Raw genomic sequence first — 23,393 nt, forward strand, 5'->3', positions numbered from 1 at the left:
TCTTTGTATAAGAAATTGAATCAGATTGATAACCCTGAGTAACACATACACATTACTTATGTGTCTACTCTAGGGGTGCTTACAGCACTGTCATGCCCATCCTTTCTTGTAGAATCAGCAATGGTCATCCTTCAAAGCACATTCTCCCACAGATTTGCCAACATACTTAACTCCCTCAAAGCCACTTCCTACGGTGATGATGTAATATCTTTCTCTTCAATCAAAGTTCTCTCTTGTAAAGTTTTCTCATCCCTACTCACCATTGCCAATGCTCCCTCACTCATTCAAGGCATCCTCCCAGAAGCTCTCCAGACAGAGCAGAGCAGGCAGACCATAGCCTCCCACTCCTGAAGAAACTTGCATCATTACTCACCTATCTTTCATTAGCAAAATAATTGAAAAAGCAATCTGTGCACAACTCCAAGGTTACATCAGTGTTATCTATTTCCTGCTTGACTATCAATTTTAGTTGAGATCACTCTGCAGCATGGAGATGGCAGAGGAAGATGATCCCTGCCTCCTCAGATGCTAAAGATCTTAGCTCCGTGTGACATTGTGAACCATCCAACCCTCACCCACATGCAGGAGTCTCAAATTGGATTCAGAGGCAATGTCTTACTCATTCTCCTCCTGCCTTTCATGTCAATGCCATTTCGTTCACGTAAACACCTCCACACTCCAAAAGATCCCCATCATACGTGGAGTCCCCTAGGGTTCTATACTGTCTCCAGTCTTCTTGAACCTCTATTTGGAGCATCCTTGGGGCCTTTCTCACAGATAACAGCATCAAGATTCATCAGTATGCTGTCCATACACAACTTTACTTGAAAGTCTCCACATCCAGTCCTGCATGTCGAGTGTCCACTTGAAGCTTATCCCAACCAGGACAGAATTCCTGTTATGTGTCAAGAACAATAAGCATGAAAACTTCAAAACTGCCTCAATGACCTGAAACTCCACAGCTTTGAGTCCCAACTTCACCAAATGCCAAGTCATTTTGGTTCATCTTGGACATCAACCTCACCCTCAAGGAACACATCGCCAAAAAAGCAATCTGGTACCAGCTCTCTTTTCTAAAGAAAGGAAAACTGTTTCTTCCAGAAAGCAATTTCAGGACTGCTGTTAAAGCCCTGGTGCTCTCACACCTGTATGATGGTCATGTCCTGATTCACTGCCCCCCAGACTCCAAACTGGCAACCGGAAGGGCATTCTATGCATCACAGCATGTCTCATCAAGGGTGGAAAGAAATATAGTCAAATTACCCCCATACTGGTGGAATGCTATTGGCTAATGTTGCTGGCATGCACCATCTTCAAAACCAGCTGCATTATTTACAAAGCCATCATGGACAGCATCCCTGCTTATCTTGCAAACAAGCTCCCTATCTCTGGTGAATGATCACATACCCGCTACGAGACCACCATCAGACTGGAGACCAAGAAGTGTAAAAACAAAAAACAAGGTAGCAGGCCTTTTCTATCTATGCACCCAGGGTCTGAAACAACAGCCCCAAATCCATCAGGACCACCTCAAAGCTGCTCCAGTTTAAGAAAGAGTTGAAGACATGCCTCTTTATCATCATTATTAAACCATCTCAGTAAAAGTCACATACTTCATAAAAACAGACAATTACACCAAAAACACATGTAAAATATGTGTAAACATTTACTAGAACAGGATTCATGAAAGGAAAAAAGCAATCAACGTAGCTGACCATTTACAAAATATATATTAAAAACTCAACAGTGGTTCCTCCAAGAATATTCTCAGATGTTTCCAGAAGGAGGTGCTAATTTCATTGGTAATTCAAAGCACCATGCATACAATTGGAAATGTATTCTAAAATCAGATGCTCACTATCAATCTATGCCTACTTTTGAAAGTGCTTAGATCCTATTTCGCTGCTGAAATCTTACTTCTAATCGACCAGGCTCCAAACATATTCTGTAAGAGAAGCCTGTTGAGATCCTGTGTCAAAATGTTGCAGAGAGATGGAGAAACACAGACATCAGTTAGAGTTTTCTTTACCACAAACCTGCAGAAATACATCTGTACAGCTCATTGTCCCATCATGTGACATCACCTGCCTGACTGCTGCTTCGCAGACATTTTTTGATTAGGTTTGTGACAAAGGTGCAACTAAGACAGTCCTCCTCACGACTAAGGTTGCCTGTTGATCACATGTCATTAGGGGCAGCAGTGCTGCAATTTTATTTCATAACCCTGTGCATTCTGGGAGCTGGAGTCCGGGCTCATCTCTGATAAACATATTAGACTATGGTTCTAAATTCCAATAATTTCTTTAAAATAAAAAATGTCAGATCAGAATAAAACACAACATGCTTGTCAATAGTCCCTTTATTGCTTCTGTTTATTATCAGATCTCCTGAATCCAAGCACGAGCATCTCATCTGAGCCTGATGTACAAAGGTACTTTGAGAATTACAAAAGCGGAGATTCTCAAAATCACCGGGTTTGCCAAGAGAAAAAAACCTTTAAACTATTTCAAAAATGTGTTTACAAATTGGAAAAGTCTTCCCAACTCTTAAAAGGGAGTTTGAGACCCTGGCCAAATAGTAAATAGGAAGGAATGTGAACAAGGCACTCCCTTCCTATCTCCACTTTCTGGAGAAATGTGTTGATCATTTGTGTCCGCAATTGCGGGTGTAAAATGTTGATCAGATACCAGTACCTTAAATGGGTGATATCTGATTTGCAAAGGGGAAGCTGTTCTCGTGAGACACCTTCCCCTTTGGGAATTGTGATGGCGCCCTTTGAGGACCATTGGGTGATTTCCTTGATGTTTTCCAAAATGGGTATTTTTTTAAAATCAGCAACTATGTCTTCCACATGGGTTACCTTTAAATAAAAAAAATGTTTCCCGTTTGGGAATACAAAGGGATTCTGCTGGGTTTTGCAGACCCCTAGCCTTGTATTTGCAGCCAATAATATAGGATTGCAAGCTTCAACTTGTGTAATTAATGTTCATTAGGCAGGTAGTTTTGTGACCCCCCCCTGCGAATGTACTATTTGCGATGCAACCTATTAGTACACAGGTTGCATTGCAAACTACATTTCCAAACTAGTCGGTGTGTAAATTACACTCCCCTGGTTTACGAATTATATAGTACTTTAGGCCCATAGTCAAATCTTTTTTGTTTGCATTATGGTACTTATAATATAGCCTTAGAGCATGCCATAGTGAGGTATAGTGGCCAATAAAGGCCCGCTCCAGCATTAAAGGTCTGAGCCGAAGGCGAGGGCCTTTAGCAACGGAGCGGGCCTTTAATGGCTGGGATCGCCCAGCTATCAAGGGCTATAAGGCCATTTCAACATTCCGCCACTAGAGGGCAAAATGTTCTAATAAAGAAAAGAAAGGCCTCATGGAACCCGATGAGACTGAAATCCCCTTTGGCTCCGTGAGGGCCTTTAGCAACGGAGCGGGCCTTTAATGGCTGGGATCGCCCAGCTATCAAGGGCTGTAAGGCCATTGCAACATTCCGCCACTAGAGGGCAAAATGTTCTAATAAAGAAAAGAAAGGCCTCATGGAACTCGATGAGACTGAAATCCCCTTTGGCTCCGTGAGGGCTTTGTTCACAGCAACAGCTGTGAACACAAACATTGCAATGTTGGAGCCCGGAGCACTCCATTGTTTTCAATGGAGCTCCCAACATTTCAATGTTCTAATATAGCCTTACAGCCTGCTGTAGAGGGCTATATCAGCCATTAAAGGCCCGCTCCAGCGTTAACGGCCCGAGCCAAAGGCGAGGGCCTTTAACAAGGGAGCAGGACTCTAATGGTCGGCATAGCCCAGCTACGAAGGGCTATAAGACTATTAGAACATTCTGCCACTAGAGGGCAGAATGCTTTAATAAATAGGACTACAAATCCAAGAACCCAGAGACAAAACATATACTGAAAGAGTTACTCATAGGAAAGAGAAACTTGAGAGCTTCTACAACTGAAGACACAGTAACAGCAAATATAAGAAGCCCATCTATTCTGGATTTTATGAGCTGAGTGTATTATTTTCCGATAGTAAGGGAAATATCCTAAAGTGTACTTCCCTCCTTGCTTCAGTAATAATGGTAATAATGCTGACTGGTAGAGAATGGGTTTCATGCCCAGTCATTAGAACTTAATAAGCAGTTCACTGGCTGCCACTCAGTATTTGAACCCGGTCATGCATGTTGTATGTTTGCATGCATTAGTATGAAAACAAATTTAACACTCAGAAACCATTATTACTTTATCAGCTGATAACACTAAATAAAACTATATCACATCTAATCAGTCGTTGTTTTTGCAGCGAAAAATTCAGGTTCAAAATGTGTAATTCACGAGAATGATACTATACTGATTCATTCAATGCTGAATTCAGGCATATGATGCGATTCGCATGCAGTATAGATTTTTAAAAAATCTAAGAAAATATGTGAAAAACATATAATGATTTTGGGCCAGATGTAGCAAGGCTTTTACTCATCACAAACAGCGAAAATCGCTGTTTGCAAGGCGCAAAACCCACATCGCGATGCCAATTCCCATTTTGCGAGTCGGTAACCTGGTTACCGACTCGCAAAACGGGACTGCAAGTCGCAAATAGGAAGGGGTGTTCCCCTTCCTATCTGCGAGTCGCAGCGTGATGCTGCATTGCTTTGTGACCGCGAACGCGGTCGCAAAGCAATCGCAGTTACCACCAGTGTCACACTGGTGGTAACCCATTCGCAAAAGGAAAGGAGCCCCATGGGACCCCTTCCCCTTTGTGAATGGCCTTGAAAACATTCTTTCAGAGCAGGCAGTGGTCCAGCGGACCACTGCCTGCTCTGAAAAAATGAAACGAAAACGTTTCATTTTTTCATTTTGTAATGCATCTCGTTTTCCTTTAAGGAAAACGGGCTGCATTACAAAAAAACCTGCTTTATTTAAAAGCAGTCACAGACATGGTGGTCTGCTGTCTCCAGCAGGCCACGATCCCTGTGAGTGCTGCGACTCGCAAGGGGGTCGCAAATTGCAGCCCACCTCATTAATATTAATGAGGTGGGCCTTTGCGACCCCCTTGCGACTCGCAGATGGTATCAGGGACACCATCCTGCATCCTGCATTGCAACTCGCAAATTGCGAGTTGCTTAGACTCGCAAATTTGTGAGTCGCAATGCAGGAATTTCCTATATCTGGCCCTTGGTATGGGTGTCACGTGCATTTAATTCTGCCTTGGGATTCTGGTGACATTTGCAAACATCCAGGCCTTTGACACCTTGTTTATGATCAGGACATCAGAACCTTTTAGTAGCATTACAAGCCCACTGTGTGTATCGCCTCATTCAGACCCACAAATCGATTCAATTCATGTGTGCTTTTCTTAAGCTCAAACTGATTTATAATGCTGTAATCTTTAATGCTACCATCGTTCTAAACTGTGGCTCAGATTTATGGGGATTTGGCAGCTTGCTGTGCTGCGCGTCAAAGCGAAAGGGCAGGAATGTGCCATATCTATCGCATATGGCTCATTCCTGTCCTTTCCCCCTGTGCTGGCGCCATTTTGGCAGCCTAGTGCCAATGCAGGCACCCTTGCACCATGGTCCCAGGGTCTTGTGTTGCATGCAGGAAGATTGTTGTGCAGGAAGGGGCACCATCCTGCAGCAAAACAATCCTGGGAGGCTTTTTCCTCTTTCGGTGTGTGCCGTAGAATGCAGCATACATAGGAAGAGGAAAAAACAAGGAGAATTAAATATATTTGTCCTTTTTGCATCTCTCCTGGGGTGGCGTAAGGTTTTGACGCATCCTCAGGTTTACGTGGCCTTGTAAATCTGAGGATGCATCAAAAACCATGGGGGTTGCATGGGACTACCCACCGCACCGCCCATGGAACACCTCAAGAACGCAGAGTAAGGCAGTGCAGCAATTTGCGTTGCCTTGCCTTACTCCATATCTATAAGGCCTTTCAAAGCCACGCACCTCATAGATATGGTTGAAAGGTTTGCGCCATCGCTGAATCAATAAAAGTGATGCAATGGCGGCTCAAGCCTCTCACAAATATGCCCCTGGATTGGGAATTTAGGTATATTTGAAATTACCACACAAACTTAAATAGACAAAATTGCACTAAGGTGCTTTCTATCTATGTGTGATTTGCTGGTTTGCGCCAGTTCTGATAATGTTGTGTAGAAACAGCAAAATTCATGCACAAAATGAAACGTTGCTACCTGAATTATATGCACTCTGTTGATGATTTAGCAATTTTACAGTGATTATGTAGAAAATGACATTAGCAGTAGCTGGTCAGTGGTGTAAAAACGAGATTTGAATCAGATTACAATTACATTTAGAAGTGATCCATCACATCAAATGTGGGTGCATAATAGTCTGTCCTCCAGTGCAAAACTGTGATGTCACTGCTGTAATGCATATATCATAGCCAGAGGAATCCCCCTAAGTTTCTGAAAAATATCATCGTATTGGTGGGTGTATGCCCACTCGCCAGAACAATCTGCATTCGGATCTCATTGGGCTGGTACTTGATTTGCACCTTTTTTTTGCCCGTCAACATTGAAACTGATGAAACTGATCAAAATGATGCTCTAAAACCTTTCATAAAAGATACACCAATGGCTTGGCTTCTACTCTGCCTGTGACCGGACAAACAAATTATTCTTTTTGCCGGGAAGCAAAGTTAATTCGTATTTCCTTAAACTGGTCTTTGCTGCACTTAACAGGTACTGTTTTTTTTTCACTTTGCTAATTATGATTTTATAACTTTTTTATCTTCTCCAGACTCAAACGTCACGAGCCGGCCCCCACCCTCCCAGTGCGGGATCCTTGCCGTCCAGGCACAGAATGACACCTCTTTGCCAGGTACACCCTTTAGCATTTCCTTGTTCTACACAATGATCTTCGCATGTGTCACCGGCATCTGTGCTGGGACGATGTGTAAGGCGGCTCTTCAAGTGCAAATTATTTCTATATCGAGGCTAAACTAAAGAAGCAAAGAACAAAATCTTAATATCATTGTTGAATTTCCTATCTTTCATTTTTTGGGTCAGATACTGCAACACAACTCTTCGAGTTGGTGGAGACTCGTGTAATTCTGGTGGAACAGAACCGCGCCTTGCCTCAGCAGCAGTACCGGCTCTCCAAGCAGACATACTCCGCTAAACAGGCAGGGCTCTGGTGCCTCACACGTAAGCACTCTTCAAATGCTCCTTTTCCTCTACAATTTGATTTATCAAGACAATTCCTATACAGAGAGTTTTTTGACCGGTGATATATTCAGGAGGGGCCGCCACAAATCTAAAGGGCGGGTGTGGGCAGGGGATGAGACGGGGATAAATAAAAATAATAATAATAAATAAACGTACCTTTACCGATGCCTCCGGCCGCCTCGTGCTTCTCTTCTGATGGTGTCCCAGCAGTCCCTGGGACACCAGCACAGGCTCCTCCACACAATCCTGATGCTGCTCTCATGCTATACATAGCATGAGATAACCGCCAGGATTGGTCTGAGCAGCTTGGTCTGTCGCTCAGACACTGCCCTGGAATCTTTGCAGTTTCTCCAACCCGGCTGTGTAACTCAGCTGGATTGGAGAAACCTAAGTGCGCATGTTGGTTTGGCTGGCCAAACTAACATGCATGCTTAGTGCACTCTCTCCTCCTCCCCCCTCCCCTAACCATAGCCCAGCCCCACCTCTCCCTTCACACAAAGGCTCAGCTGAGCCAGCAGCTGAAAAATAAAACAAAATACCGTTTTATTTCTCAGCTGCTGGCTCTTAGCGGGGCGATGGTCCTCCGCCATTGCGGAGGAGCCACCCCTGGATATATTCATACATCTGACAACTGCCTCTGCAAACAAGATACACAATTAGGATATGTGGCAGGTAGGAGAACGAAACAATGGCCGAATCGTTGCCATGTAACACTGAAATACTGCCTCTAGGCGGCAGACGTGGTTTGGATTTTAAAGTCTCACTTTATAATCAAACCGCTGCTGTAATTGCAAGAGATGGAGGGGCATATTTACAAAGAACTCACACAATGCACCGCAGCAGGTACAGTAGCTGTGCTGTGTTGCGTGAAGGGGAGGCAGCAGAACTGCACCATATTTTCAGAGAAATGGCACAGTTCTGCTCTCTCTTTGTGTTGGTGCACTTTTGGCTGCCTAGCGCCAATGCAGGCTCCTTTGCGCCATACTGCAAGGTAGTCTGCATTTGGTCAGGATAGCTTTTGTGGAGGAAGAGCTGCCTTCCTGCTCAAAAACAATCCGTGGAGGCTTTTTCCTCTTTGCCTGTTTGCTTCTGAATGTAGGCCACTTTCAAAGGGGAAGTCACGAGGAGTAATAAAGATAATTCTCCTTGTTACACCAGGCTCAGGCAGGGGCACCGTTTTGGAGCCAACCTATTTCTACATCTCTTTTTAAATACAGGTTTGCATCAGAATCCATGAGTGGATGCACAGTAAGGCCCATGCACCCGCAATGGAAGGCCTCTGTGGCACAACGTAACACACAGCAGCATAATTCACAGCATTAGGTTAGTTTCTCTTACAAAGCCACCAAATCCACGTTTGCATGGCTCTGTAAATACTAAAAAGGATTTTGTTCCGGGGCTGCATTAAGAAAGTGACACAACCTGTATGCAAAACCTCTGTAAATCTTTGCCGAAATATGTGTAGCATGGACGACTGCATGAGGCTCCTGTGCTAGTACTGTGCATTTGCCTGCACAACTGCTTCTGCGAGAGGCACCAAAGACCTGTGTAGTCTTCACCAAGCATTTCCTTCACAAGTGCTTCTCTGCGTGTCACCAATCACTGCATGAGGTCTGAATGCCTGTACCCTACATTTGCCATAAGGCTGTTCTCTTTTTGGTGCCAATGGCTGATTGTAGGTTTTGTGCCTGCATACTGCATTTACTGTGCAGCTTAATTCGAGTGACGTTGAGGACCGAACAAGGCCATTCTATATTCTGCATTGTGGCTTGACATCTCTTCAAGAGACATGAGGATCCTGTGTAGCCTGAGTTAATTTTTACTATACCTTACTCCCTATCTGTGAGTGGCCGCCTGAGTGCCCTGGTCTATTCACCTCTATCTGCCCACTGTGGTATGTTGACTCCACTGAGCCTGACACTATCACTCTTTCCTCATGAGCAGCCAGCTGTTTTCAACTATGCAAACAGTTCTCAGCGGACAGGTCCCATTTCTCAGCCCCCAATAGGCCAACATCGTAATGACCAATAGACACTGAAAGCAGATATTGAGTTATACCATAAGATCACTGTCGGAGAAGACTTCGGTATTAGATGGGATTTGCTCCTGGAAATATGAACCCCTGATGACTCAGCATAAAGCACAGACACAGCAAAGGGACACAGTAACCAAGATACTCTTTCAGAAGAGTAATCAATACCATAGAAACTTCATAACTAAATAGGAACTGTACAAATGCTGAACCTTGAGGAACATCACATGAGATGTAAGAAGTGGAAGACATGAAAGGGCTTTCTGGGTACCAGGCCTAGTGTAGTATCCTGTGTGTCTGTCTGAGCAGGTGAGTGGTGCAGTATGTACTCCTTGTAGAAATGTATGTGTTGCTTCTGGAAGAAGGTGTGAGATTTTGTTGTGGTGTGTAGTTTAATAATGTGCGTTGGATGTTTGTGAACAGTATATTTGTATGTTGTCTGTGATTACAGGTTTTATTTTTGAGTCTGGTCAAGGGAGTTTGAATTAAGGTGATGTATTGTTAAACTTTCCATTATTGTTTTGTATGAGCCTTGAATGTTTGAACTTAGAGAGCCCTTTGCTGGATTTCCAGTGGATTCTGAGCCCTCGCTGTCACGTGACAGAGCACCTGTGACTAAATGCATGAGTGGTAATACTTCCCCATTTAACATTCCTTACCCTACCTAGCTCTCCCTCCAGGTACTGCTCTGGCTATAGCAGCCTTATCAGACTTTCCACCACCATGGTCTGGCTGGCATGGGTATCCTGCTGAGCAGTGACAATGACCCTGTTCACTGTGACCTCTGGAAGTACTTCATAGACCTCTCTAGGATCACCGCCTTACCTTCTGGGCTCACCTTCCAACAAATGGACAGTAAGGTATGCTCTCCCATCTCCTGGGAATCATCTCCCCCTACTGCCACACTAGCCACACCTACAGAATGATCACTAGTGAGTGCTTCCTGGGGCATGAGGAATCTTCCTTCTTTGCCCTGAATAATCACAGTCGAAGTACCTGCCCCTCTCAACTGGACTCTTCCCCCAGGTTTCCCTCTTCCCTGAAGTAGGATGGCATCCTTCCTCTTGACAGACGTTTTGGCCCTTAAGGTATTCTCTGTTTTTACCTTCTGTTGGGGGCGTGACCCACGCTTATCATGGTTTCCTCCTTTTTGATACTATGATGATGTGCCAGAGGTTGGCCTCTTTCCCACGTTTCCTGGAGTCACTGGGCTTAGAATCGATTTGGTGCTTGCATAGCTCTGTAAATCAATGACTCAGAATGTGCCCCTTCATAAACAAACTATACATCCTATCATAGCCCCTTGCTCTGCTTCACTTTACCTATCCTTCATTGGCTTTAATAGAAACTTCCGCAAAATCCTCCTAAGGCTGCCATGACTGCTTTAGGGCATCCCTAAATCTCAAGTCACATTTCTCAGGAGCGATACCAAGCTTGTGAATGAGAATGGCCTTCATGGGATTGTACCAAACATGCTCTGCTGCCTCTTGAATTGATAGAGTGTCCCTGTCTGGCTATGTACTTTCACAGGCTTACAGCTTCAGCTTTCTTTAGGTACCTTGTATATGAGCAAGTCAACTTCATAAGCAGCAAACCACCTATCTATATCATACCCTATCACTTCTGGGTACCCAAGGAAAGTAAGCTGCCACTATCCTTGCTGGACTCTGATGCCCTCCTAGACCTCAAGTCCATCTTGCGCTGCCTCCTGTCATGGACCAGCAAAGGCCATCTGTTCCCCCAGGCCAAGTTTTTCTTCTCTAGTGGAAGGGCTGCTGCTACCTGTGACTTCTCCACAGCCAAGGCAGCAGCTTTGTTCTTTGTTTCCGCTGCCAGACTCAATTTCTCTAGAGCAATGACAATCTTCCTTTCCTCAGACGACAGGGCAGCCTCTGCCTTTTTAGGGTCAAGCCTTCGAGTGCATGCATTAGCGCATGCATTTCACTTGTGAGATGTGTTTAGTAAATGGCTTGGAGTCCGTCTGTCGCTCACCATTTGTAGGCGTACATGTCACTCTTCTTTACAGCCCTGTAATTCATCCATTTCAGGCCTGTAATTATTTCAGTTCCTCTCTCTGACGCAGGGACCAATTACTGATTGATTGAACTTAATCAGTGCCCGTCGACTGTTCCCAATGTGATCGAGGCACAATTTTGATCTTTTTAACTTCTAGTGCCCTGCAAACAGAAAGCTTGTGACTGGCAAAAACGTGCCCAGCAGGACAAACAAAATTGCAAAGTTTTCTTTTATATAACTAACTTTCTTTTATTTTGCTAAGTTGTCTATTCTCACTTTCCACTCATGTTTTATTTTGTTTTTGCTTGTGGGTGCTCTTCTCAAAAGATTATCTTGATCAAAATATTGCAATGCAACATTGTTTCTTCGTTATATGTAGTTTATGAAATGATGCTTTAACACATAATCGTACAGTACACCCAGTCCACCCCACTCCAATCTTCCCCACTGCCATCCACCCCAATCCACCCCACCTTACCCCACCTCAATCTAGCCCACTCCAATCCAAACTACTCACGCCAATCCTGTTCAACCCACCCCATTTCAGTCCTCCCAATTGACTCCAATCAAATCTGCCCACTCCAATTCGCCCCACTCTAATCCAAAATCAATCTGTCCCACTCCATTTCAAAACAATCAGCCCCACTCCAATCCAAAACAAAATGTCCCTCTTCCCATCTACCTTACACCAATCTGCTGAACCTGAATATCAAACAATCTGCCCCACACCATTCTGACCCAAGCTAAAACAGGCTGCCCCACTGCAATCTGCTGCACTCCAGTCCAAAACAATCCGTCCAACTCCATTCTGCCCCACTGCAATCCAAAACAAATCTGTCCCACTCTAAGCCAAAACAATCTGCCACACTCCAGTCTACCTCCCTCCAATCTGTCCCACTTTAATCCAAAACAATTTTCCCCACTCCAATCTAAAACAAGCTGTCCCACTCGAACCTGCCCCATTCCTATCTGCCCCACTCCAATCCAAAACAATCTGCCAAACTCCAATCCGCCCTAATCCATTCTGCCCCACTCCACTCCAAAACAATCTGTTACACTCCAATCCGCCCCACTCAAATCTACCCCACTCCAATCCACCCCATGCCAATCCAATCTACCTCACTTAAATGCAATCCACCCCAGTCCAACCTACCCCACCCAACCCCAAGCCAATCCACTCCACCCCATTCCAGTCTACTCCCTTCAGTCCACCCCACCCACCCCATTTCAATCCAATCCAATCCAAACATCCACTCCATTTCAATCCACCCCACTCTACCCTAATCTAGCCCGCCCCATCGCAGTTCAGTCCACCGCACTCCAATAAAATCCAGCCAGCCTACTCCCTCCAATCCAATCCACTTCTCCCCAATCCACCCCTTTCGAATCCACCACACTCCACCTCAGTCCAATCCACATTCCTCATCCCAGTTCAGTCCACTGCACTCCAATGCAATCCAGCCAGCCTACCCCCTCCAATCCAATCCACTCCTCCCCAATCCACCCCTATCAAATCCACCACACTCCACCTCAGTCCAATCCACACTCCTCATCCCAGTACAGTCCACCCCACTCCAATCCAATCCATCCACCCTACCACACTCCAATCACCTCACCTCATTGCAACCCAACTCACCCCAATCCAATCCAACACACCCCACCCCATTTCAATCCACCCTACTCCAATCCAATCCAATCCAATACATCCACCTCACCACACTCCAATCACCCCACCTCATTGCAACCGAATTCACCCCAATCCAATCCAACACACACCATTTCAGTCCACCCTACTCCAATCCAATCCACCCCGCTCCAATCCACCCCACTCTAATCCACCCCACCCCATTCCAATCTACCGCACTCAATCCACCACACTCTTCTCCAATCCATCCACTCTAGCTCAGTCCAATCCACACCACTCCAATTCATCTAGCCCGCCCCATTCCAATCCATCTATCCATCCCATCCCACTCCAATCCATCCCACCCCAGCCCACTCCAATCTACTCCACTCAAATCCAAGCCACTCCAATCCACCCCAAGCCATCCACCCCACTATAATCCTATCTACCCTACTCCAGTTCAATCTACCCCACTCCAGTTCAGTGAATCCAGTTCACCCTACTCCAGTCCAATCCAATCCACTCCAATCTAATCCACCTCAATCCAATCCAATCCACCCCACCCCAATCTAATCCAACTCATCACAGCCATATCACTCAATCTAAACCGCCCACCCCAATCCAATCTATTCCACTGCACTCAAATCCAACCCAATCCCATACACCTCATCCCATTTCGATCCACCCCACTCCAATCCACCTCACATCAGTACACCCCACTCCACTCATTCCAATCCTCTCAAACCCAATCCAATCCACCCCTCTGTACTCCAATTCAATTCACCCCACTACCTCAATCCACTCCAACACCCTCCACCCTATTCCACGCCACTCTCTGCCACTCAACCACTGAACTCTACTTCCCACTATTCCATTCTATGATGCTGTAATCCTCTCACTCCACTTGACATTCCAACAAATCCACTCTTCAACACTCTACTCCCCCACTCCACTCTGACACTCCATGCCACTAACGTTTAGCCATCCTGAACAGCAGCCACACTGGTGTACAACAGGGCAAAACACATTGCCATAACTAATAGCTCTTGGATAGACAAGACCTATTGGCTTTGCCAATGCTTGTTTTTCTCTGGAGCCAAGGCATCCTTTTTCTCCTCAAGGGCTAGGATAGCCAGTTTCTATTTTGAGGACCTTTCAGCCTTCTTGTCATCCAGCTCTGATGGGACAATCTGTGAGATGAAACACTGTTTCCAACCCTGGAAAACACAGGTGATGATGCTCCAAGGGGAATATCTTCTTGCACTGGTGCCTCCTCAGTTTCTTCCACTTTCTCTTCTGAAGTGATTGCAGTCTTCTTCCAGGCCCTGAAAAACCTCTCCTTACCTTACTTCTTGGCTCGCTGTCCCAGCTCCACCTTTCTTTCCTTGCTCATTGCCTTAATCTCCACCATAGTAAGGCCAGCCAGGGCAGAGAGATCCAACTTCATGTTCCCTCAAAAAAAAAAAAAAAGCACAGATACAAATTGCATCACAAGATAACAAAGCAAACACATGACATGATCACAAATTAGTTAAAATACTTCTTGCCAATAAAAAAATCTAAATCAAAAAGGTGCCTCTAAATCTGAAATCGGATTTGTAATTGTTAGACTTGGCATCCTTGGCGTGGTCTCCCCTAACTTTTTGCCTCTGTTTCCCAGGTTGTTGATGTGTGATGGACTCTGTTTTTTGCTGTTTTTGTTACTCTGGGCACTTTACCACTGCTATCCATTGCTAAAGTGCAAGTGCTCCTATATAAAATGTGTATGTAATTGGCTTATCCATAATTGGCATATTTGATTTACTGGTAAGTCCCTCGTACAGTGCACTAGAGGTGCCCAGGGCCTGTAACTGAAATGCTATTAGTGGGCCTGTAGCACTGGTTGTGCCACCCACATTAGTAGCCCTGTAAACATGGCTCAGATCTGCCACTGTAGTGTCTGTGTGTGAAGCTTGAACTGCCAATTCAACTTGGCAAGTGTACCCACTTACCCGGCCTAAACCTTCCCTTTTCTTACACGTAAGACACCCATAAGGTAGGCCCTAGGTAGCCCCATGGGCAGGGCGCAGTGTATGTTTAAGGTAGGACATAAACTGATGTGTTTTATATGTCCTGACTGTGAAATACTGCCAAATTCGTTTTTCACTGTTGCAAGACATCTTTCGTATAGGTTAACATGGGGGATACCTTTAAATATGATTAAAGTGTACATTCCCTTTGGGAATAGGTGGACATGTGGAGTTTGGGGTCTCTGAACTCACAATTTAAAAATACATCTTTTAGTAAAGTTGGTTTTGAGATTGTGTGTTTGAAAATGCCACTTTTAGAAAGTAGGCATTTTCTTGCTTAAACCATTCTGTGACTCTGCCTGTTGATGGATTCCCTGTCTGGGTTAGTTTGACAGTTGGGCTGTTTGCACCTCACACTAGACAGTGAGACAAAGGGAGCTGGGGTGTAGTCTGCATATCCTGTTGAGCCATCTGTGCTAGAGTGGAGAGAGGAGTGGTCACTCACACCTGAATGGGCTGTGCCTGCCCTCTCACAATGCAGTCTCCAACCCCCTGGTGTGTGTCTGGGGTCTGGCCTGGGCAAAGCAGGATCTCACAAACAAGAGAGACTTTCCTTTGAAGTAAGCCTAATTCAAAGGCCAAAATGGGTATAAGAAGAGCACTCAAACCCCTGAAGATTAGATCACTTCTGGAAATAAAGAGGAACCTCTGCTTGGAGAAGAGCCGAAGAGCTAAGGAGAAGTGCCGCCCTGCCTGTGACTGTGCTTTGTGGAGCTATCCTGCAGTTGCTGCTTCTGTCTGTGCAAGGGGACAAAGACTGGACTTTGTTGTGCATTCCTGCTTGTGAAAAAATCTCCAAGGGCTTGTCCTGAGCTTGCCTCCTGTTGTTGAAATCTCAGGGCCATCAAAGACTTCCCCTGTCAGCACCTGGACTATCAGCTGAGACTCGTGTCCTGCCAAGTAGTGCCCTATCCAGTTCCTGGAGCCTTGGAAGGTGAAGCTGGCAGACCAAGACTGAAAATCCATGCACAGACTGCTGGGTGTGGAAAATTTCGACGCACCTTCTGAGACGCTGCTGAGAAATGAAACGCTATTGGCTTTGCGGCTGAAATCTATGCTCCATCTGCATCGTGGCTGGAGAAATGACGCACAACACCCACTAACGGAGGCAGATGATGTCACAACCCACATAGCGCGGTTTTTCTGATACGGTGCAGCAGGATTTTTGACGCAAACCTTGCTGGGTGCGGAAAAACAACGCAAAGCCTGCCCGGACCCAAGGTGTTTGTCCGGATCAACGCATCGCTCTCCTGCAGAGAGGAAAAACGACGCATGCCGACCTGAGTGGAGGAGGAACAATGCACGGTCTCACTTGTGAGTGAGAAATTGACGCATCGCTGGCCCTTTCCGATACACATTCGCCTGTGCTGTGTTATTTTGACTCAACCCTGGTACTTTTTCATGCTAACAGCGTTAGCACTGTTTTCTAAGGATTTAAGACTCTTTTTGCTTTTTAGTTGATAACTTGACTTGTGTATGGTGGATTTCTGTTTTTTGGGCTTGTTTTGTTTAGATAAATATTACCTATTTTTCTAAACCTGTGTCGTGTCATATTTTAGTGTTTTCACTGAGTTACTGTGTGTGTTGGTACAAATACTTTACACCTGGACTCTGAAGTAAAGCCTGCCTGCTCATGCTAAGCTACCAAGAGGGTGAGCGGGGGTTAGCTGAGGGAGATTCTCCTTTACCCTGACTAGAGTGAGGGTCCTTGCTTGGACAGGGGGTAACCTGACTGCCAACCAAAGACCCCATTTCTAACAGTAATGATTAAAGTCTAAAACTGAATGGAAACTGCTGCTATCCCAACATTACTGCCAGGAATGGAGATATTAATGCGGGCGGGGGTAGTGCTACCAACTCAGTAGAATGGTTAGGTCAAAACACAGTCAAAAGTCAATCTCTTCTCTCCCGTTAATAACTATCGCACAAGCAGCAGGCCACTCCAGTCATCTGAGAGGATTAAAGCTGTTTTTGCCTTCTACTGTGGCTGGACCTAACTGTCTAAAAGCTTCCTAGGGGTCAATAGAAGAGGTCGTCTTTGGCATCTGCTGGTCAAAAAGTGGTCAGTGTCAGAAGTTAACATCCATTGGCTGTTCTTGGGTCTGAAGCGAAGCCATTGTCCTCTGAAACAGAGTCATTACCTCCCCCAAACAAAGAAGTGTATTCCAGCTCAGTAAGTAAGATAGGTGGCAGAGGTGTTTTTCCTTCCTACTGTGACATGGGGTGGAGTTTCTAGGAGTGTCCTGGGAATGAAAAGGAGAAGCCCTACCTGGCACTTCAAAGCCACATGAGGTAGTGCTAAAGCTGCTCTTTGTTCTGCCATGTGTTCCTGTCCTCTCCCAGATAGCTAATCCCTGAAGTGTTAAGTAGTTAACACCCATTAGATTTTCCTGGGGCCAGAAGCAAGCCATTGTTGTCCAAGTCATGGTTGTTGTTGGGCCTGGTCCTTTTTGCAGGGTCATACCCAGACCTTTTGCCTTCCTCCTCCTGTTTTTCTGACCCTCATTTTGTTAACTCTAGGAATCTGGGCACTTTATCACTCTGACCAGTGTAAGTGCATGTGCTTTCCCTTCTAAACTTGGTGTGATTGGCTTATACCTGATTGGCACATTTAATTTACCTGTAAGTCCCTTGTATAGTGCTATCCCTTATACCCAGGACCTGTAAATTAAATGCTACTAGGGCCCGCTGCACAGCTTGCGCCACCTTCATAAGTACCCTTTCAAACCCGTCTCAGGCCTGCCACTGCCAAGCCTGCATGCACAATTTACTGTCACATTGGCTTGGCATATGAATGTACTTGCCAGGCCTGGAACTTCCCTTTTACTACATATAGGTCACCCCTAAGGTAGGCCCTAGGTAGCGCTATGGGCAGGGAGCTGTGTAGGTAAGAGGGAGGACGTGTGTCTTTATTATGTGGCATGTCCTGGTAGTGACAAACAGCCTATTTGGGTTCTCACTGTTGTGAGCGCTGTCCCTCTCATAGGTTTGCAATAGGAATGCCCTTGCTAATGTCTAAGTGGTATTTTCTAATCCACGAGGAGCAGTGTGGGCATGTTTGGTATGTTTGGAATGGTAGTGAGAAATCCTGTTTATTGGTGTAGGTGGAGTTTTTATTACCATGGTGGGAATGACACTTTTAGAAAGTGGGCATTTCACTGTGCTTAGAACTCTTGTGCTTTGTAGCCTTACTTCAATTCACGTCTGGGGTAGAGTGACAGCAGGACTTTGTGTTACTTTTCAGACAGCCATCACACAGGAAGGAAGGAGGTCTAATAGGATTACATCTGCATACTGAATGGTCTTACTGGGCTGGGAGAGGGAGAGGCAGGGTGTGCTTACATTTGCATAGACTGTGTCCTGCCCTCACACAAAGGGCTTGTTTACCCCCTCCTGATGTCTGGAGCCAGGGCTGGGGCTGAAGATGGGTGTTGTGCACTTTTAAAGGTCCTTTGACGTTCCCCCTGAGATCAAACAAACAATGAGTAAAAGTACAGGGTTTGTTCCCTATGTTTTAGACATTGGACTGGATACCAGGTGCTGCTGGAAGGACTTGACAGGAACCACCCTTGGGACTGCCCTGCTGATGTGCTGACCTGTGGCCTGCTAGGTCACCAAGAAGGACTGACACTTTTGTTCATCAGACCCTTGGTGCTGGCCTGCCTGCCTGCCTGTACCCTGCTTGGTGCCTCCAGTGTTCCCCCCTGGGACTGGTGGACTGGTTCCCCATCCCTGTTCATTTGGAAGCTGGGGGCTCTAATGGGACCCAAAAATAATTCCTCTTTCGAGTTGCCTCTGGCTCGAGGAAAGCAAATGGTGAGCATTCCAGATTTCCCTTCTCCTGCACGTGATGAGCGCTGTTTGCTCCCTGTGCCAGAAGCCCCACACTCAGCGTGAGGGGAGCAGTGTTTTGATCATAGGGCACGTGAGAAGAATGCCCCTGTTGTTCCTGTTGCTGTGGGTCCCTGCCTAGGCTGTCCTTCTCCCCTTTTTTGTCAGAAGGACTGTGGGGGCAGAGGAGTGCAGCGGAGTCCCCCTGCTAGCAGCCTTTAGGTGAGCGTGAGCGAGGTGCACTCTATCAAGTGCCCCCAGGGCACAAACGGGCATCTACTTTTGTGGGAATTCACCAACACGACCCGTGCCAAAGACGCAGACCAGCTGGCTCGTGGCCGCAGGTGCCAGAGACATCCCTAGGCTGGGCCACCCCAAGGGAAAGAAGGTAGCAGCCTGGGAAGCAATGGAGGGCTTCAGACGTGCTACTCCTAGGAGACAGCAGCAGCACCACACGTACACAGTAAGCTGTTGTGTGGTTTTCCCTTTGTGTGGGAGAAAGAGTCTGCAGGAGCCATCTCTCCCTGAGCCGCGATGCTGTGCCTCCATGGTCAGTGGCCCATTTCAGGATCTTACACAGGGAAGCCCAAGGAGGGTTTCCCCCAGTCATTCCTTTGCAAGGACACACCCAACTAGGGTTTTTTTCTGTGGTTGTGCCACCGTGAGAGGAGCGGGGTCGCTTCCCTTGTGAAAATAACCACATTTACCGTAAGAGAAGCACGAAAGCTCCTATTCTGACATGGTGGGTTTCTTACTCACTATACCTCTTATAAAAGAAGCGCAGATGCGCTGTGGGCATCGAGCAGGAGGTGTTCCTAGTGATTACCTATTGTTCTGCATTTCCCTAATATGTTTTATGCTCTCATATCCCTTGTATGCTGTGTGTTATGACCTGGAGTAATATATTATGCCCTTTTGCTGTGTTGTAATAAGGAGCATTTCAGGGTCTACAGTACATACATTGGAAGTGAGGGTTTTTTGATGACATATGAAGTGGGAGGATAATGTGTTTTCATGGCATGTGCACTGTGACAGTATTCCTTTTTAGTTGCACTCAAGATGATAATGGCCTGACACTGCTTGCTTAGCAGAGTATTACTGATTCATATAATTTTTGGTCTATAACGTTTATACAATACATTTGGTGTGAAGTTCCTTTTGTGGAGCATTTATGTTACTGGGTTGTGTGTGTTGTGCAAATGCTTTACACATTGCCTCTGGGATAAGCCTGACTGCTCTGGCCAAAGCTACCAAAGGGGTGAGCAGGGCGTTATCATAGGTGTGTAGCTCCCTTGCCCTAACTAGAGTGGTGGTTACTGCCTGCCTTAGGTGCCTACTGTAGCCAACCAGAAATCCCATTTCTGACAGTTGTTAAGTCTCCCAGTAAAGGATGTGTATCCCAGCTCTAGAGGTGTGATGATTGGCAGAACTGGTTTTAAGCGAGTTCTATCTCTGTCAGCCTAAGTAAATTTTTTCAATGTTTCTTTTCTGCTAAAAAGTTTGACTTAAAAAACTCAAACTGAAATCAGATTTAAAAATCTAAGTACGAAATAATTTTGAAACAATTTTTAGGCCAGCAGAGGTTGATCATTAAGATTTCAATCCCATCAAAGTCGGTAAGGGAAAAGTCAGGCCTGGCCTAAAAAGTGATACACAAACATTCTATTACATCATTCACTCTCAGCATTTAGACGCCAGCTCATATATATGGGGAATGTGGACCCACAGGATACTTCATCAACCTAGCTGCATTTATTAGACGAAAGTCATGGCTGAATGAGTCAACTGCCACTGATAGGTTAAATACAAATCATTGTTTTCATGCTGTTTGCATTGGCCACATGATGCATGTTAACTATGGCTGAACCAATATGCCTTAGTGTAGTGAGCCTGGTTGTAGTTCAATAGAGTTCTAAATTATAGGCGGGCAGAGTTATCTTGCTGTGTGCTGCTCTTAGATCTTTTCTGCTGCCTTAAATAAAGTTTCACTTAGCAAGTGTCTAGAAATGCGGGGTCCAGGTCTTCATTCGTAATTATGAGTGGAATAAATACAATTTCCTTAAATAAAATGATCAAGGGACAGTTCCTTTCAGAAGAGAGGAAGGGAAACTGGAGCGCAGAGGAAACAAGTTGCTAGTGCCAGTTTGGTACAAATTTACTGAATTGAGCAGGAACACAAGAAGTGGAAACTGGCTGTGTGACATTTTCTCAACAAATCTGATATCTAATAGAGTCATGCCACGAATGTGTGCATGGAGGCTCCCCGGTAAGAAAGGGAGTACTGGACTCCAATTGTAACAACTAGGGTCTTTTGCCACTGGTCATGGTCCCCTGTGCTGCGGAGCTGTGGAATTTGTAACCAAGGACAACACTTACATCTCAGTGTGATGAGGTAGAATAGTCGAAGGCTTACTCATGGGAGGTGATGGGGCTATAGACTCAGTGCTCAGAAGAACAACAAACATCTCTTAATAAATCACTGTCCATTCAGTGCTTTTTCTCAAAAAAGGTCAACACTTTATTACACACACTCTTAAACACTATGCACACATTTACAAACATACACTGAATGGCAAGTTGAAATGCTTATGGTGACACCCTCTAAAAGGCCTTACAACCAACAGTTGGCACACATGCTAAAGACAGGTCCCACAGATAGACTCCCCTAAATGTACACTGTACATCCCCCACTTGAGTTACCTGCAACAATCTACACACCAGCAGCCCTGAACCCTAAAACCACAATAATGCCTATGTGCATAACACATTGAGATGGGTGCAGGTAATAAAAGTTAGACCTGCTGCCTTTGTCAGGATGTTGTTACAATAATTAGGGCAGATTTATAAGGTAGAGACACATTGCAATCAATATTAAAACATTTTAGGATGGTGCCACTTTTCAATGACATTCAACAATATGAACATCAACTTACTCTTAATACTGCTAAACTGTCTCCCGGGGTCACAAATTCTCCTACCTAATGCCTGAGGTTGGTACTCAAAATGTGTACATAGCTTCTGTGTGAGCCACTATAATCTTAGTGGTTCCCCTATAGAGCCAACCAACACTCTTCTGGGGGAAACATCCGGAACAACGACGCCGGAACCACGACAATGTTATTAACGCAAGCAGAACCATACTTTCATAAACAACGACTCCCTTTTTCTCCGCCTTAACCACGCATGTGCGAAACAATGCACCTGCGTGGTTAAGGCAGAGAAAAAGGGAGTCAGCATCGGGAGAAAACACGATCAGGTAAGTGGGGCTGTGGGGTAGGTGTGTTTTTAGGGTGGGGTTGGGGGTTTGGGGTACTTTATTTTTAGGGCAGGTTGGGGGGTGGAGGTCGTTTTATTTTTAGGGCGGGTGGGATAATTTTATTTTTAGGGCGGGTGGGGGGTTCGGGGTAGTTGCATTTTTAGCGCAGGTGGGGAAATGGCATACGAAAACCATGCATGCCGTTCCACACATGCCTTTACTAGGCATGCTTTTACAATGAAAAATCGTTGTAAAGGCATGCACGGTAAAGACATTTGTGGAAACAACGCGGTCATTGTTCCGACCGTGTTGCTAAGGCATGCGTGGTTGGTGCATGCATTGTTTCATCATACATTCCTCTTTTGGTAGTGCTTGTGCCTTTCTTGTGCGACTAAATCCAATATGGAAATATTTACACCAGTGTGTAGGCTTATGGGGCTATTCTGCACTAGTGCTGCTGTTTAGTGTTGTTTTCGGCTGTGTATTTGTCTTGTATATTTTTCAATTCGGTTGTCCCAGCCTCTTCTGTGGGGCAACTGGGTTTTGGCACTCAAAGGGCTACTTGGTGGGGTTCTCTGGGCATCAGGAGTGTTCATATTAGGATTACTGGCCTCTTAGTTTTTATGATTTTCAGCAGCTGCGTTTTCAGCTGCTCTCTCTTCAATGAGGGAGAGCTGAGGCCTGCTCTTTAGCCCTTTAGCTCTTCATAGCCTGCTGATCCAGGCTTCTTGGCAGCACCGAGGACCTACTCTGTCTGGGACCCTGGTACTCTCCATGGCCCAGGGTCTTCTTCAGGAGCTCCCTATGGCCATTAAAGTATATCACCAATGTGTGTGCAGGAGTCATCCTCTGGGGCTCACCCCACACAGAGGGCCGGTCAATAGAAGTTCCAAGGGAGCCCTCACTTTCATTGTCCCCAGCAAGCCCATCATTCCACTGTCTCCCAGATGGAGCAGGAAGGCCAGTGCCACTGGTCCTGGTGGCACAGATCCACAGAGTTCAAGTCAGTAGAAGTCCAGAGTGTCCCACCATTGATCCATGAGTGTTCCATTTGTCCTAGTCTTCTACAGAAACCGGTTGTTCCCTCTGTCTCTCCCCATTGTGCATGGGGTTTTAAGAGGGGGTCAAAAACTCAAGAAAGTGGGCATGCCTGCCAAATGCAAAAATGACACATCATCACTCCATCCAATCCCATGCCTGCTGCAGAGCATGCTGGGACTTTTCAATATGGCAACTGAAAGTGGTCAAAGTTTATAGATCTCTGGGTGCTTTAAGGCCATCCCACCTGCCACTGCCGAATTGGTTCCTTCTCACCAAAATTTTAAAAGGGCCTTTTGGAGAGAATGGAGACAGAGGTCTAG

At 45.6% G+C, this 23,393-nt stretch overlaps 1 protein-coding gene across 1 annotated transcript in view; it reads left to right on the forward strand.

Annotated features, from left to right (window-relative positions):
- TG (thyroglobulin) overlaps positions 1 to 23,393 on the forward strand; it is a 673,226-nt gene that overhangs the window by 245,507 nt on the left and 404,326 nt on the right. Inside the window, exons 29-30 of the mRNA XM_069220782.1 lie at positions 6,777 to 6,857; positions 7,046 to 7,183. Of these exons, the coding sequence (XP_069076883.1) occupies positions 6,777 to 6,857; positions 7,046 to 7,183 (219 nt within the window). The remainder of the gene's footprint in view (positions 1 to 6,776; positions 6,858 to 7,045; positions 7,184 to 23,393) is intronic.

The sequence above is a fragment of the Pleurodeles waltl genome, chromosome 2_2 (assembly GCF_031143425.1).
Source record: "Pleurodeles waltl isolate 20211129_DDA chromosome 2_2, aPleWal1.hap1.20221129, whole genome shotgun sequence".
Classification (NCBI taxonomy): Eukaryota; Metazoa; Chordata; class Amphibia; order Caudata; family Salamandridae; genus Pleurodeles; species Pleurodeles waltl.